The sequence below is a fragment of the Lagenorhynchus albirostris genome, chromosome 2, assembly GCF_949774975.1.
Source record: "Lagenorhynchus albirostris chromosome 2, mLagAlb1.1, whole genome shotgun sequence".
Classification (NCBI taxonomy): domain Eukaryota; kingdom Metazoa; phylum Chordata; class Mammalia; order Artiodactyla; family Delphinidae; genus Lagenorhynchus; species Lagenorhynchus albirostris.
Genome location: NC_083096.1, coordinates 36,191,372 through 36,209,214, shown reverse-complemented (window position 1 = coordinate 36,209,214; position 17,843 = coordinate 36,191,372). Strand labels below are relative to the sequence as shown.

Here is a 17,843-nt window from a genome sequence, read left to right as displayed (position 1 = left end):
TATTATCAAGTGTAAGCATCTTGAGATGGCACTGGATTCACTTGACACCGTGGCAAGTTTTCAGAGGGAAAACATAACAAGCCTAAAGTACATTTTATAAATAGATTAACTTTACTAGTCTAAAGTAAAGTAATAGCTATTTTTCTTCATTTCCTTATCAGTAAATCTTTATATTTCATTTAACTATCACAACTATACTTCATCAAGTTCTTTAACACATATGTGTGAACTATGTGAGCCAACATTAAGTGTGCTACCCCAGCTTGATATAGAAAAACTAACCCAACTAGTAGTACTTCAAGGCTTGTATATACAAGGTACCAGTAGAAAGAAAATTTATCTAAAAATTGCCATTACAAAGTAACACTATCACATGGAAAACAAGCTATGTTTTATATATATTAAACTACATGTAACCATATTATTTAAGAAAGTAAACTTATCATGCTAGGAAGCCTAAATTGGGGAACCTCTTAAAAACTGTATTACCCTCATGTGCCTATACATAGTACCACTTATATTTGTCATGGTATCTTCACCTTTAAAATTACTTAAAATGTACAATTACACATTGAACAATTATCACCAATTTGTGACATGTTGTCTCTTTTCTAACTACAGATAACGGTAATATTTCCATGTTGAAAACTAGGGCCTCATGATGCAGGGTTATTAACAACCAAAATAATACCTAAACTCTCAGCATCTTTAGGTGGTGGTTCATCACTGGGACTGGGATATCCTAGAAAAAAGGAAAAAAATGGAAGTAAATAAAAGAAGAAGAAAAAACAATAAAGCTTAAAGTCCTCTAAATTCATAGGTTTTGATTTTTTGACTTTGTACAAAAACCCTTATAATTTTATTTTCCTTATATAAACTATATTAATGTTTCTCATTAAAAGTAGTATCAAAATATTATAAATTTATATTCAGTATCAAAGCATTCTTCTTCCTGTCCAGTAACATTTCCTGGGACAATATTCTGTGGTACAGCAAACAAATTTATCATTAGTGTATTGTCAGAATTATCCTATGGGTTCAATGTGATTATACTTAAAACTAAAATTAAGAAAACAATCCCATTTACAATCAAATCAAAAAGAACAAAATACCAAGAAATAAGTAGGTAAAAGACCTATATTCAGAAAACTATAGGACACTGATGAAAGAAATTGAAGACAACACAGATGGAAAGATATACTGTGCTTGGATTGGAAGAATTAATATTGTTAAAATGACCATACACCTCAAGGTAATCTACAGATCCAATGCAATCCCTATCAAAATACTAGAAAAAAATAATTCTAAAATTTGTATGGAAACAAAAAGACCCCGAATAGCCAAAACAATCTTAAGAAAGAATAACAAAGCTAGAGGTATCACACATCCTGACTTAAAACTACACTACAAAGCTAAAATAATCAAAACAGTATGGTCCTAGCACAAAAACAGACACATAGAACAATGGAACAGAAGAGAGAGCACAGAAGTAAACCCACTGCTATATGGAAAATTATCTACAACAATGGAGACAAGAAAACATAATGGGGAAGAGACAGCCTCTTCAATAAATGGTGTTGGGAAAATTGTACAGCAACATGAAAAAGAATCAAAATGAACTACTTGCTCATAAAATATACAAAAATAAACTCAAAATGGATTAAAGACTTAAATGTAAGACCTGAAAACATAAAACTTGTAGAAGAAAACATAGCAAATACCATTTTTTTACTTTAGCCTTAGCAATATTTTTTTGGATGTCTCCTCAGGCAAGGGAAACGAAAGTAAAAAACCAAATGGGACTACATCAAGCTAAAAAACTTTTGCACAGCAAAGAAAACTATCAACAAAATCAAAAGACCACCTATGAATAGAAGAAGATATTTGCAAACAATGTATCTGACAAGGGGTTAATATCCAAAACATACAAAGAACACATACAACTCAACATCAAAACAAAACAAAGAACCCAATTTAAAATTAGGTAGAAGACCTGAATAGACATTTTTCCAAAGAAGTCATACAGATTGCCAACAGGCACATGAAAGATGCTCAACACCACTACTCATCAGGAAGTACAAATCAAAAGCACAATGATATATCACCTCACACCTGTCAGAATGGCTATCATCAAAAAGACAACAAATAACAAATACCGGTAGGGATGTAGAGAAAAGGGAGCCTCTGTGTACTGTTAGTGGGAATGTAAATTGGTGCAGCCACTATTGAAAACAGTATGGAGATTCCTCAAAAACTTAAAAATGGAACTACCATACAAGCCAACACTGGGTATTTACTCTAAGAAAATGAAAACACTTATTTGAAAAGTATACGCACCCCTATGTTCACTGGAACATTATTTACAATAGCCAAGATATGGAAGCAAACTAAGTGCCCATCCATAGATGAATGTTACTTTGTTAAAGTTTCCTTCTATTACAAATTGGATCCTAAATTGGTTTTAAGCCCTCCTGTACACACGCATTACATCTTCTTTATCCATACACACACACACACACACACACACATTCACACATACAATGGAATAAAAAAAGAATGAAATCTTGCCAATTGCGACAACATGGATAGACCTAGAGGGTATTATAGTAAGTGAAGCAAGTCAGACAGAGAAAGACAAATACTATATGATTTCACTCATACGTGGAATCTAACAAAACAAGTAAACATAACTAAACAGAAACAGAGTCATACATAGAACAAACAGGTGGCTGCCAGGAGGAGAGGATTCGAGGTATGGGGAGGAGAGAAATAGATGAGGGAGATTAGGAAGTAAAAACTTTCAGTTACTAAATAAATGAGTCATGGGTATGAAATGTAAGGTATGGGGAATATAGTCAATAGTTATGTAATATCTTTGTATGGTGACAGATGGTAACTAGACTTACCATGGTGATCATTTTGAAATGTATGAAAATATTAACTATGCTGTACACCAGGAACTAACATAGTGCTGTAGATCAATTATACTTCAAAAACAAACAAACTCATAGAAAGAGGTCAGATTTGTGGTTAACAGAGTCAGAGGGTGGGAGGAAAGGGGAATTGCATGAAGGCAGTCAAAAGGTGCAATCTTCCAGTTATAAGATAAATAAGTACTAGGGATGTAATGTACAACATGATAAATATAACTAACACTGCTGTATGTTATGTAAGAAAGTTGTTAAGAGAGTAAACTCTACGAGTTCTCATCACAAGGAAAAAAAATTTTTCTATTTCCTCAATTTTGTATTATATAAGATGACGGATGTTCACTGAACTTACTGTGGTAATCATTTCATGATGTATGTAAGCCAAATCATTATGATATACAATGTAAACTTTATACAGTGCCATATGTCAATTATATCTCAACAGAACAAAAAAACTAAAAGGTACAGGAGGGCTTAAAAACAATTTAGAATCTGATTTGTAATAGAAGGAAACTTTAAAATAATAAAGACAATTTATAAAAAATCCATAGCTAACATCATATTCAATGGTGAAAAACTGAAAGTTTTTCCCTTAAGATAAGAAACAACCCAGGATGCCTGCATTTGCCATTTCTATTCAACATAACACTGGAAGTTCTAGACAGAGCAATTAGGCAAGTAAAAGAAATAAAAAGCGCTCAAATTGGGTAAGAAGAAATAAATGATCTCTGTTCCAGATGACATGATCTTATAAAAGGACAACTCTAAAGATTACACACACACACACACACACACACACACACACACACACACACACACACACCCCTCTGATATAACAAATAATTCAGCAAAGGTGGCTGCAGTCTACAAAATCAACAAGCAAAAATCAGTTGCATTTCTATACATGAGCAATGAACAATACAAAAAGGAAATTAAGGAAACAATTCCATTTACAACAGTATCAAAAAGAATAAAATACTTGGGAATAAACTAACCAAGGAAGTGCAACATTCATCCAGTGAAAACTACAAAACATTGCTGAAAAAAAATTAAAGACATAAATAAATGGAAAGACATCCTGTGTTCATGGATTGGAAGACTTAATATTATTAAGATGCTAATACTACACAAAGCAATCTACATATTAAATGCAACCCCTATCACCATCTTGAAAATCCATTTTGCAGAAATTGAAAAATCAAACCTATAATTCATATGGAATCAAGGGACTAGCAATAGCCAAGAAAAATTTTGAAAAAGAAGAGCAAAGTTGAGAGGGCTCATACTTCCTGGTTCCAAAACATACTAAAAAGCTACAATAATCAAAACAGAGTGGTACTGGCATAGAAAAACACACACACACTAATGGAATAGAGTAGAAAGCCCAGAAATAAACCCTTGCTTATATGGTTAAATGACTGTCAACAGGGTGCTAAGAACATTCAATGGGGAAAAATGGGGAAAGGATAATCTCTTCAACAAATGTTTCTTGGAAAACAGATATCCACATGCAAAATAGTGAAGTTGGACACTTACATCATATACAAAAATTAATTCAAAAAGGATCATAGAACTAAACTTAAGAGCTAAAACTATAAGACGCTTAGAAGAAAACATAGAGGACAATCTTCATGATATTGAATCTGGCAATGATTTCTTAGATGTCACACCCAAAACACAGGCAACAAAAGAACAAATAGATAAACTGGACTTTACCAAAATTAAAAACCTTTGTGCTTCAAATGACACTACCAGCAGAGTGAAAAGGCAATACACAGAATGGGAGAAAACATCTTCAAATAATGTATCTGATAAGAGATTAATGTCCAAAATACATAATGAACTCCTAAAACTCAACAACAACAAAAAAACAATTCAAAAATAGGAAACGGACTTGAGTAGACATTTCTCCAAAGATCTATAAGAGACCAATAAGCACATGAAAAGATGATCAATTACTAATCATTAGGGAAATTAAAAAATAGAAAAGCACAATGAGATACTACTTTACATGTATAAGGATGGTTATTATCAAAAAACAGAAAAATAAGTGTTGACAAAGAGGTAGAGAAATTAGAACCTATGTGTATCACTGGTGAGAACGTAAAATGGTGCAGCCACTGAGGGAGACACTAAGTTTGTTCCTCAAAAAGGGAAACACAGAATTACCATACACCCCAATGTGCTATTCAGAATAGCCAAAAGGTGGAAACAACCCAAGTGGCTATCAACAAATGAATGGATAAACAAAATATGGTATATACAAATAATGCAATATTATTCAGCCATAAAAGGGAATACAGTTCTGCTACATGTTACAAGAGGGACAAACCTTGAAAACATCATGCTAAGTGAAATAAGTCAGAAGTGATTCTACTTCTTGACCTAGAATAGTCAAATTCATAGAGATAGAAAGTAGAATATTGGTTACCAGGGCTGAGGGGAGGGAGAATGGAGGGTTATTATTAAATGGATATAATCTTTCATTTTGAGATGATGAAAAAGTTGTGATGATAGCTAGTAGTGATGTACTTAATGCCACTGAAATGTACACTTAAAATGGTTGAATAGTCAAAAAAAAATTTTATCTAGAAAAATTAACATAGAAAATAGCCTGAACATTTCTGAAAAGGATGTCTTCTGCCAGATATTAAAACATATTATGGTACTGCCGTCAAAAAATCGACTTACTGGGGGCACAGGAATGGACAGAGATCAAGGGAACAGAGAGAAGATTAGAACACCTATGACTTTATTTAATGTACGATAAAAATTGGCACTTCAAAACAGCTGTAGAGAAGACAACTTATTCAACAAATAGTTCTACTTAGCCCTTAGATGGGGTGGGTGGAATGGAGATGAACCTAATCTCATTCCACATACCATAATGAATTTCAGATAAAACAACGATTTAATGCAAATAATGCAATCAGGATGTATGGTTAAGATGTTTATATAATTTCAGCATGGGGAAGTCCTGAAGCTTTTATAAGAAGGATACACAGTCATAGCCATTAGGGAAAAGATCAGTACACCCAGCTACCTATAAATGTAAAATGCACATGTAAATGACCACTGATAGGAGAATAGTTAAATATGGTATATATTAAAGTCATCATTAAAAAGGATGGGAGTAGATCTAAAAAGAACCCCAATTCAAGACATTAAATGGAAAAAGTGAAAGCTTCAGAAAAATATGGCAGCATAATGCCATTTTTGGTTAAGAAAAAAGAAAAAATGCCAAAATATGTATAAGTACACATATAAAGATGTTGATGTACAGAAATAAAAAGATACCCTAAACTATTAAGTGATGATTCAGGAAATGGACTAGAGAAAGAGGAGGAGAAGTAATCTTTTACTCTGTATGCTTTCATAATGTTTGAAATTTTACAAACTCATATTCATATACTATTTATGTAATTAAAAGTTATAAAAAGCAATATATATACCCAATAATATAAAATTTTAAAACTGACTAGTAAATATAAGGCAAAAAAAAACAACCTAGAAAAAAAAGTTCATTTTAAACAGGCTTTGATGAATTCTGACAAATCAACAAGAAATATTTTAGAAACCAAATAGAAAAATGAAAAAAGGACATGAACAAATAACTGTAGATGAAAAAAGCTCAGCTTCATTGATAATTAAATAAATGCAAATTAATATGTGACATCATTTTTCACTCATCACCCTAAAAAGTTCTAAGCAATATATGTAGAATAAAGAACTCCTGCACCTGGATGACTTGACCCCAGAGTCGTAGTTGTATGAGTAGGCTTGGAATCTGGAAAAATAAATTTGATTCAATTCTCCAGCCTTATCAATACAAAATTATGGATTTACTTTTGATTTTTTAAAAAGATTATTTCTCAAATTGAATTATTTCCCCAAATGAAAAATACACATACTTCCTAAACTTTGCAATTCTACTTCTGTGAAGTTAACCTAAAATATATATTTACACAAGTACATACGAATGTATCCATAAGAATGTTCACTATGGGATGTTCACTATGGCTTTGTATTATATAATGGAAATCCTAGAAGTTAACTAATAATAAACCATAAAAATATGTGTTCAGAATAAAGATATGAAACTTAAAAAAAATACCATCCACATAGTACCTTATTACATAATTTGTATCCTTTTCTTTTCCACTTAGTATTTTGCCCACATTTTTTCATATTTGCATAATCACATCTACCTTATCACCATTATATGTCACTAATGATACTTTTCATGCTCTCTAACTGATGATAAAAAATGATTGACAGTCTCATGAGGAATTTTGATTTTTGATATTTAAAAAAAAAATCCCTGTAGTTTACCTTCTTTATAAATTTGTCCTCACAATTCTCTCTTCTTCAAACACTAAACTGTATCAGTGTTTTATAAATCCTTTATAAAATGCTTATGGTCAACTCTTTCAAAAGAGCCTATCAACAAACATAGTATACCACAGTGCATAGTCCCAGTAGGACCATGTGAGTAAACATGGATGGGTCAATATCATCCACCAAAAAAAACATCTTTTTCCCACCAAAACTTCACAGCCCTCACCAAGGTACTCAAGGAGATTACTGGATACCAGGTTTACGGGAATTATAAAAAGGTGTTCTAATTACCATGTTAACATGAAAAATTCCCCTCAGTCCTTAAAATATTAGGACAATAAGAAGTAAACAAATTAAAAGCCAGTAGATGACATTTGTTTGAGTCATTAAACAATGGGACACTGGAACCTATAGAAATGTTGTTACTTTAGTGAGCAGAGCCACACTGGGACCCTGAGTGCAGTCTGCCCAGGCTAATGCTCTTCCTCTCTTCCTCTTGTCTCTTGCTTCTGCTGCAACCAAAGAGAAGAAGCCAGAGACAGCAGCCCTGAAATCAGGAAGATAATTCCTTCCACCATATCAAAATAGTCTCTCAAGTCTTAGGCAGAGCAGCTAATCAGTAGTCCCTGCAGAACCAAACTGGTCACGGTCTGGGAAAAGAAACATAGTCCTAGACCCAGGAGATACCCTGTAAAGGTGTCAACAGATCACTTTTAAAATGAATAAATTATCAATGTCGATGATACAGAAAACACACATGTTAAAAAACAGACGCCATGGACCTTCCTCTGCATTAATATTGAGTTATGCTGTAATGCATGCAAGCTACCTTTAAGGGCTTTCTAGATACTAGGCACTGTGCTAAGTGCTTTAAATGGATCCCATTTTAAATTTACTACCACTCAGTAAGGAAGGTTTTAAATCATCCACCAAAAAAACCATCTTTTAATCATTTTACATGTAAGTAAACATGCTTAAAGTTTACTTAACTTGCCACCTGCTTATATCTGCAGACTACTGCAAATAATTTTAAAGTCACTAAATGTAACAACTAAAATGGCTGTTAATATGTTCTTCTCCATTTCATTCCTAAAACTGATGAATGAGTGTAAATGATAGGAATTTAAAAGATTTTGAAAAAAATCACAAGGAATGTAAAGGATTTTGAAATATATAAGCAGGAAGTTACTAGACCTGAGTCACTGGAAATTGGAGGTTGGGAACTGGGAGGAGTTGACACTGGAAAACAAAAAAAATGTAGATTGGATCAAACACTTGCGAGTTACTGCTAGTATTTTCACCAAGAATCTGAAAGACTTTTGAAAAAATATATGCAGGTAGTTACTAAACCTGAGGCACTGGAAATTGGAGGCTGGGTACTAGGAGTAGTTGACTCTGGAAAACAAAATAACGTAGACTGAATAAAAAACTTGGGCATTATTATTTTCTTTTCATTAATATGAATTATGCCTTTCACTCTTATTTAGGTAAAACTTCCTATGCTTCAATTTACTCTGAAAAATGATTGCTATTCATTTTTACATGTAAAAAATGTCAAACAAGAGAAATTTATATACATGTGTGATGTACATGAAATGCTAAGACCCTATAATGACATCCAAAATCGCAACAGCAGATTTCTTTGTAAATTTGAAGTCATACAACTATCACAGAAATGAATGCAAGACAGTTAAATATGAAAATTGTTTCTTTTCTATTATTCTGTATCATTGACATTTAATGTCAAAGAAAAAAAAAACAAAGGAAAACGACAATATTTATACCTTTAATACATGTTGGTATCTCAGGCTCCCAAGTACTGTTCGCACCACAGACAATTGTGTTGCTGCCATTAAGCTTAAAACCCTCAATGCATCTATATACAATCGTTGCTTTGTAGTAAAATTTTGTTCCATGTCCTGAGACTATCATTCCATTTTCAACGTATGGATAGGCACATTTGACCACTGAAAAATGGAGAAATTCCAGAGTTAATGGAAAGCTGCTTTCACATAGGACCAGAAAAACTAGTGCAAAGTAATAACTTCCAGTGGAAAGAAAGAGGAAAGGAATGAAAAGATGTTAATTGGAAAAAAAAAAAAAAGACTGCGCATTTGAATTCCAGGGAACAGATCTGGAGTAGTCTAATAACCTTTTCCCACCTAAAACAGACTGTCATTATAGTTTATTTGCTTCCCTACATTTTCTTTCCATTATTGACAAGTTTTGAGAAAGGTCTGAGTACCAGAAACAAATTCAGGGTAAGTTCAAAAGAAACTTTCAATGCTCTTTAGCTCTAGGATTTTTTTAAGATCATGCTGACACTAACTGCGGTACCCTGCTTTTTAAGAAAGGCAGCAAAAACTTTTCTTAGAAGGTAATATCTGAGCTCAAATTTAAAAGTTGAAAAGAAGCTAGCCATGCCAAGATATGAAAAAGAAAGTTCTCAGGTGACAACAACACAGAGGAACTGGGATGTTCAAGAAGTACAAAGGCCAGCGGAGTTAGGGGAGTGTTTTCCAAACATTCTGGACTGTAACCCAGAGATCAAGAAATACATTTTACATTGTAAACCAGTATATAAACAAACAGGCCTGAGATAATGTTAAAAGTTAATACTTAGCCCTCACACCAGTGTACTCTGATATTTCCCATTCTACTCTACTTCTTAAAAAGTAAAATACTCATCCTGACCCTCTAGGATTCATGATCCATTAATGGGTTTGGCAGAATTTGGGATAAAACAAAATCAAGAAACACTGGGCTGGGCAGTGAGTTCAAGAGAACGTCTTAAGAGATTAAATCTGAGTAATAGATGAGGGCCAGATAATACACTGCCTTTTAAACCAGAAGAGTATCCTTTCTCCTTTCTTTTGGGTCTGAATTTCCATCAGGTATTATTTCTCTTCAGCCAGGAGAACTTCCTTATCAATTCTTATAGTCCAGGTTGGCTAATGACAAATTCTCTTAGCTTTTGTTTATCTGAAACTGTTTTTATTTCACCTTCAGTTCTGAAAGATTTCTCTTTGACAGAGAATTCTAGGCTAACTGTTTTTTCTTTCAGCACATTAGCAGAAACTATTGTCTTGTAGTTTCAACAGTTCCTTAACAAAAGTCAGCTGTCATGTCATTCTTACTTTGGGGTGAGGAGAGAGAGGATGTAATATGTTTGTGTTTTGTTTTTTGTTTTTCCCTCTCACTGGCTACTTTTTCTTTTTTTTTCAGTAGTTTTACCATGTTGTGTTTAGTTTAGTGGCAGTTTCTTGGTAAATTTTTGAAATTTATTCTGCTACGGTCAGTGAATTTCCCAGACCTGTGGGGTTGTTGTTTTGGATCAAATTTAGATAATTTTTGGCCAGTATTTATTGAAATTATTTTCTACATTTTTCTCTCTCCTCTCTTCTGAAACTCCAGTTACATGTATGTTTGACTCTTTGCTTTTTCTCCCAAATGTCTTTCTCTCTGTTTCTTATTTTAATCTTTCTTTTCAAATCATGGTGGATTTCTATTGCTCTGTCACTGATATTTTTCACTGTTGGGCCAATATGCTCTTAATTGTACCTAATGATTTTCTTCTAAGTTAGGTTTACTACTAGATAACAAAGTACATACAGTAAATCTCACCCTTTTAAGTGTACAGCTGTATTAGTTTTGATCAATTCAAATAACCATGTAATTACCTGCACAATAACAAAAGTTCCATTATCTCCAAATACTTCCTTATGCCACTTTGTAATCAACCCTCCCCAACTTTCGACCACCTTATCCAACCAGCCAACCACTAATCTGTTTTCTGTCCCTATAATGTTGCTTTTCCAGCATGTCATAATGGGATCACAGCCTCTGAGTATGGCTTATTTCACTTAGCATAATGCATTTGAGATTCATTCCTGCTGTTGCATGATTCAGGAGTTCATTTCTTTTTATTGCAGAGTATTACTCCATTGTATGGATGTGGTATAGGCTGCTCATCCATTACCAGATGAAGGACATGTGGGCTAATTCCAGTGTGGAATGATTATGACTAATGCTGCTGTGAATATTCTCATGCAGGTTTCTATATAAACATACCTTTTTACTTATGTTGCTGAGTTGTATGGTAAATGTATATTTAACCTTATAAGGAATTGCCAAATTGTGTTCCATAATGTTCATACCACTTTGCATTCTTACCAGCAATGTATTAGAGCTCCAATTGCTCCATATACTTGCCAGTTAATGGTATTGTTAGTTTTTAGGTTTTTTTTTAATTTCAGCCATTCTAATAGCTGTTTAGTGATACCTCACTATGGTATTAAATTCCATTCTGTAATTACTAATGATATCAAGCAACTTTTCATGTACTTTTTTGGCATACATATGTCTTCTTTGGTGAAACAAATCTATTCAAATATGTTGCCCATCTTAGAAAACATTGGGTTCTTTTCTTATTGTGTTTTGAGAGTTACTTATATATTGTATACAAGTCCCTTAGCAGATATGTATTTTGCAAATATTTTCTCCCAGTCTGTGGCTCATTTTATTCATTCTTTGAACAGTGTAGTTGAAGCAGAAGTTTTGAGTTTTTAATAAGTCCAATTAATATTTTTTCTTTAAAGAAGAAGGATCATGCTTTTAGCATTGATTTAAGAAATCTTTGGCTAAGGCAGAAATATTTTCTACGTTTTCTAGTAAAAGCCTTATGGTTTTAGGTTTTACATTTAAGTCTTTGGTTCATTGTAAGTAAATGTTTGTCTATGGTGCTAACATAGGTTGAGGTGCTTTCTTTTTTCTGTGCATAATGTATATCGAATTGAGCCTGTAAATTTACCATTTTTCCAATGAATTGTTTGTATATCTGTGATGAAATCAAGTGGACATATTTGAAAGGGTCTATTTCTGGATACTTATTCTGTTCCACTACTCTACATGGCTATCCTTTCACCAATACCACACTGTCTTGATTATATTCCTTACAGCATGGTTTATAAGAAGTCTTGACATCAGGTAGAACAAGACATCTATAATTTTTTTTCAAATTTATATTGACTATTCTAGTTCTTTTATCTTTCTAAATAAATTGTAGAGCCTGTTTCTCAAGTTCTGCTGGGATTTTATGGGATTGTGTTGAATTTAAAGATCAATTACTGACATCTTTATTATATTGTGTCTTCTAATCCATGACCACTGAATTTTCTCTATTTATTAAGGTCTTCTTTAATTTCTTCTATAAGTGTTTAGTTGCTTTTACCATTTAAATATTTCACATACATTGCTAGATTTATATGCAAGTATTTCATGTTTTGGAGCTGGTATAAACAGTACTTGAAAATTTTCAATTTCTAATGGTGTTTTACTAGTTTATAGATATACCGTCGATTTCTGAATGTTGATCGTGTATCTTGCAACCTTGCTAAAACTTCAGCCATTCAAGTTTTCTACAAAAGCAATCGTCATAAGTGAATGAAGTCTATTTTATTTCTTACTTTCCAATATGTATGCCTTATTGTACTGTCTAGGAACTCCAATGCAATGCCGAATAGACATCCTTATCTTGTTCCACTTTAAGTAAAAATAAACTACTCTTTTACTATTAAGTATAATGTTAGCTGGGGAATTTTTTTTTTTTTTTTTTGCGGAGCACAGGCTCTGGACGCGCAGGCTCGGTGGCCATGGCTCACGGGCCCAGCTGCTCCGCGGCATGTGGGATCTTCCTGTACCGGGGCACGAACCCGTGCCCCCTGCATCGGCAGGCGGACTCTCAACCACTGTGCCACCAGGGAAGCCCCAGCTGGGGAACTTTTATAGGTGCCTTTTGTCAGCTTCAGGTAGTTCCCTTATATCCTTATTTGCTGAGTTTTATAATGAAAAGATGATAAATTCTGTCATATACTCTTTTTTCTTTTACATCTATTAAGGTGATCATGTGTGGTTTTATTTTGTTTTTGTTTTTTGGCACATGCTAGAAGATTTAATCTTTAAAATAAACATTAAGTTAGGCATTCTATTTGCAGGAGAAACTGACATTCAAAGAAGTTAAATAACTTACAGAGCTAATGGGAAGTGGAGACAGAATTGTCCAATATATTCAAGGGAAGGTTTGTCTAAGCAAATGGCTCTGGGCTCAAATAAGGGAGGATATGCAGCATACTCTAAGCTCTCATTAGTTCTCTTTTTTTTTTTAATTTTATTTATTCATTTTTTTTATACAGCAGGTTCTAATTACTTATCTATTTTATACATATTAGTGTACACATGTCAATCCCAATCTCCCAATTCATCACACCACACCGCCCGCCTCCCCCCAACTTTTCCCCCTTTGTGTCCATACTTTTGTTTTTTACATCTGTGTTTCTATTTCTGCCTTGCAAACCAGTCCATCTGTACCATTTTTCTAGATTCCACATATATGCGTTAATATATGATATTTGTTTTCCTCTTTCTGACTTACTTCACTCTGTATGACAGTCTCTAGGTCCATCCACGTCTCTACAAATGACCCAACTTCACCCCTTTTTATGGCTGAGTAATATTCCACTGTATATATGTACCACCTCTTCTTTATCCATTCATCTGTTGATGGACATTTAGGTTGCTTCCATGACCTGGCTATTGTAAACAGTGCTGCAATGAACATCGGGGTGCATGTGTCTTTTTGGTTTTGTTTGAATTTTATTTTGTTTTGTTTTTATACAGCAGGTTCTTATTAGTCATCAATTTTATACACATCAGTGTATACATGTCAATCCCAATCGCCCAATTCATCATACCTCCACCCCCACCCCCTGCTGCTTTCCCCCCTTTGTGTCTGCAAACCAGTTCATCTGTACCATTTTTCCAGGTTCCACATATATGCGTTAATATGTGATATGTTTTTCTCTTTCTGACTTACTTCACTCTGTATAACAGTCTCTAGATTCATCCACGTCTCTGCAAATGACCCCATTTCGTTCCTTTTTATGGCTGAGTAATATTTCATTGTATATATGTACCACATCTTCTTTATCCATTCATCTGTCAATGGATATTTAGGTTGCTTCCATGACCTGGCTATTGTAAATAGTGCTGCAATGAACATTGGGGTGCATGCGTCTTTTTGAATTAGGGTTTTCTCTGGGTATATGCTCAGTAGTGGGATTGCTGGGTCATATGGTAATTCTATTTTTAGCTTTTTAAGGAACCTCCATACTGTTCTCCATAGTGGCTGTATCAATTTACATTCCTACCAACAGTGCAAGAGGGTTCCCTTTTCTCCACACCCTCTCCAGCATTTGTTGTTTGTAGATTTTCTGATGATGACCATTCTAACTGGTGTGAGGTGATACCTCACTGCAGTTTTGATTTGCATTTCTCTAATAATTAGCAATGTTGAGCAGCTTTTCATGTGCCTTTTGTCCATCTGTATGTCTTCTTTGGAGAAATGTCTATTTAGGTCTCCTGCCCATTTTTTGATTGGGTTGTTTTTTTAATATTGAGCTGCATGAGCTGTTTATATATTTTGGGGATTAATACTTTGTCCGTTGATTCATCTGCAACTATTTCCTCCATTCTGAGGGTTGTCTTTTTGTCTTTTTTATAGTTTCCTTTGTTGTGCAAAAGCTTTTAACTTTCATTAGGTCCCATTTGTTTATTTTTGGTTTTATTTCCATTTCTCTAGGAGGTGGTCAAAAAAGATCTTGCTATGATTTATGTCAGAGTGTTCTTCCTATGTTTTCCTCTAAGAGTTTTATAGTGCCTGGTCATACATTTAGGCCTTTAATCCATTTTGAGTTTATTTTGTGTACGTTAGGGAGTGTTCTAATTTCATTCTTTTACATGTAGGTGGCCAGTTTTCCTAGCATCACTTATTGAAGAGACTGTCTTTTCTCCGTTGTATATCCTTGCCTCCTTTGTCATAGATTAGCTGACCATAGATGTGTGAGTTTATCTCGGGGCTTTCTATCCTGTTCCATTGATCTATACTTCTGTTTTTTATGCCAGTACCATATTGTCTTGATTACTATAACTTTGTAGTATACTCTGAAGTCAGGGAGTCTGATTCCTCCAGGTCCATTTTTTTCCCTCAAGATTGCTTCGGCTATTCAGGGACTTTTGTTTCTCCATACAAATTTTAAGCTTTTTTGTTCTAGTTCTCTAAAAAATGTCATTGGTAATTTGATAGGGATTGCATTGAATCTGTAGATGGCTTTCAGTAGTATAGTCATTTTCACAATTGGATTCTTCCAATCCAAGAACTTGGTGTATCTCTCCATCTGTGTCACCTTTGATTTCTTTCATCAGTGTCTTATAGTTTTCTGAGTACAGGTCTTTTACCTCCTTAGGTAGGTTTATTCCTAGTTATTTTATTCTTTTTGTTGCACTTGTGAATGGAATTGTTTCCTTAATTTCTCTTTCTGATCTTTCGTTGTTCGTGTATAGGAATGCAAGAGTGTTTTTTTTTTTCTTCTTCAAAGTTTCTTGATATGGTAAATTGCACTGATTAATTTTCAAATTTGAATCGTCCATGAACTCATGGAATAAATCCTACTTAATTACGATGTATTATTTTTTATAGGCAAGGATTTGATTTATTAATATTTTAAGAAGTTTTAGTTCTATGCCCATTTTGGATATTGTCTGTAATTTTCTTGCAATGTTTCTGTCTGGTTTTGGTATCAGAGCAATGCTGTCCTCATGAAATGAGTTAAGAAGTATTCCTATCTCTTTAGTTTTCTTGAAAACTTTGTGTAGGGCTACTACTATTTATTCCTTAAATGTTTGGTATAATTCCCCAGTGAGGACATGGGCCTGCAGTACACTTCATGAGGTTTTTTATAATTTTTTATTGAAGTATAGGTGATTTACAATATTGTGTTAGTTTCAGGTATACAGCATAGTGATTTGTTGTTTGGTTATTCTTTAGATTATATTCCATTACAGCTTATTACAAGATATTGGATACAATTCCCTGTGCTATATAGCAAATACTTGTTGCTTTTTTATTTTACGTATAGTAGTTTGTATCTGTTAATCCCATGCCCCTAATTTGTTGCCCCCCTCCTTTTTCCCTTTGGTAATCATAAGTTTGTTTTCTACATCTGTGAGTCTGTTTCTGTTTTGTATATAGAATCATTTGTATTATTTTTTTTGATTCCACATACAGCTGATATCATATAGTATTTGTCTTTCTGTCTTACTTACTTCACTAAGCATAAAATTCTCTATGTCCATCCATGTTGCTAAAATGTAACTATTTTATCCTTTTTTTAACGCTAAGTAATATGCCAATACACACACATACAGACACACAGACACACAGACACACACACACACACACACACACACAAAACATCTTCTTAATCCAATCACCTGTTGATGGGTACCTGGGTTACTTCTATGTCTTGGCTATTGTAAATAGTGTTGCTATGAACATTGGGAGTGCATGTTCCTTTTTGAATTAGAGTTTTCGCTTTTTCCAGACATATACCCAGGAGTGGGATTACTGGATCATAGCTCTATTTTTAGTTTTTTAAGTAACCTCCAGACTGTCTTCTTTACTGGCTGCATCACTTTACATTCCCACCAACAGTGCAAGAGGGTGCCCTTTTCTCCACACCCTCTCCAACATTTATTATTTATACACTTTTTGATGACAGCCATTCTGACCAGTGGTAACACCTTGTGGTTTGGATTTGCACTTCTCTAATAATTAGTGATGTTGAGCATCTTTTCATATACACGTAGGCAATCTGTATTTCTTCTTTAGAGAAACGTCTATTTAGGTCTTCTACCCATTTTTTGATTGTGTTGTTTGTTTTTTTAATATTGAGTTGTATGAGCTGTTTGTGTACTCTGGATATTAACCTCTTGTCATTTGCATCATTTGCAAATATTTTCTCTCATTCCATAGGTTGTCTTTTGGTTTTGTTGATGGTTTCCTTTGCTGTGCAGAAGCTTTTAAGTTTGATTAGGTCCCATTTGTTTACTCTTGCTTTTGTTTCTTTTGCCTTGGGAAGCTGACCTAAGAAAATATTGCTACAACTTTTGTCAGAGTGTTTTGCCTGTGTTTTATGGTGTCATGTCTTACATTTAGGCCTTTACACAATTTGAGTTTATTTTTGTATATGGTGTGAGGGAATGTTCTAATTTCATTGTATTACATGTAGCTGTCCAGCTTTCATAAGACCATTTGTTGAAGAGACTGTCTTTTCTCCATTGTATATTCTTGCCTCCTTTGTTGTAGATTAATCGACCATAGGTGCATGGGTTTATTTCTGGGTTCTCTACTCTGTTCCATTGAACTACAATGGAGTAGGTTCTCTACTCCATTGATCTACATGTCTGTTTTTGTGCCAATACCATGCTGCTTTGATTACTGTACCTCTGTAGTATAGTCTAAAGTCAAGGAAGGGTTATATCTTGAGCTTTCTTCTGTTTTCTTAGTATTGCTTTGGCAATTCTGGCTCTTTTATGGTTCCATATAAATTTTAGGATTATTTGTTCTAGTTCTGTGAACAATGTCACAGGTATTTTTTATAAGCATTGCATTAAATCTGTAGATTGGTTTGGGTAGTATGGCCATTTTAGCAATATTAATTCTTCCAATCCAAGAGCACA

The 17,843-nt window shown here is 33.8% G+C and overlaps 1 protein-coding gene across 5 annotated transcripts in view; it reads right to left on the bottom strand.

The window, feature by feature from the left end:
* LOC132509407 (membrane cofactor protein-like) overlaps window positions 1–17,843 on the bottom strand; it is a 52,397-nt gene that overhangs the window by 8,108 nt on the left and 26,446 nt on the right. For 4 of the 5 annotated variants that reach the window (XR_009536974.1, XM_060130451.1, XM_060130438.1 and 1 more), the window contains exons 6-9: window positions 9,053–9,235; window positions 8,619–8,663; window positions 8,463–8,507; window positions 692–742 (exon numbers count right to left, since the gene is read on the bottom strand). Coding sequence is in view for 4 of the 5 variants with exons in the window: in XM_060130451.1 (XP_059986434.1) it covers window positions 692–742; window positions 8,463–8,507; window positions 8,619–8,663; window positions 9,053–9,235 (324 nt within the window). In the remaining variant the exon portion in view is untranslated. The remainder of the gene's footprint in view (window positions 1–691; window positions 743–8,462; window positions 8,508–8,618; window positions 8,664–9,052; window positions 9,236–17,843) is intronic. The other variant, XM_060130431.1, reaches the window with a different exon arrangement.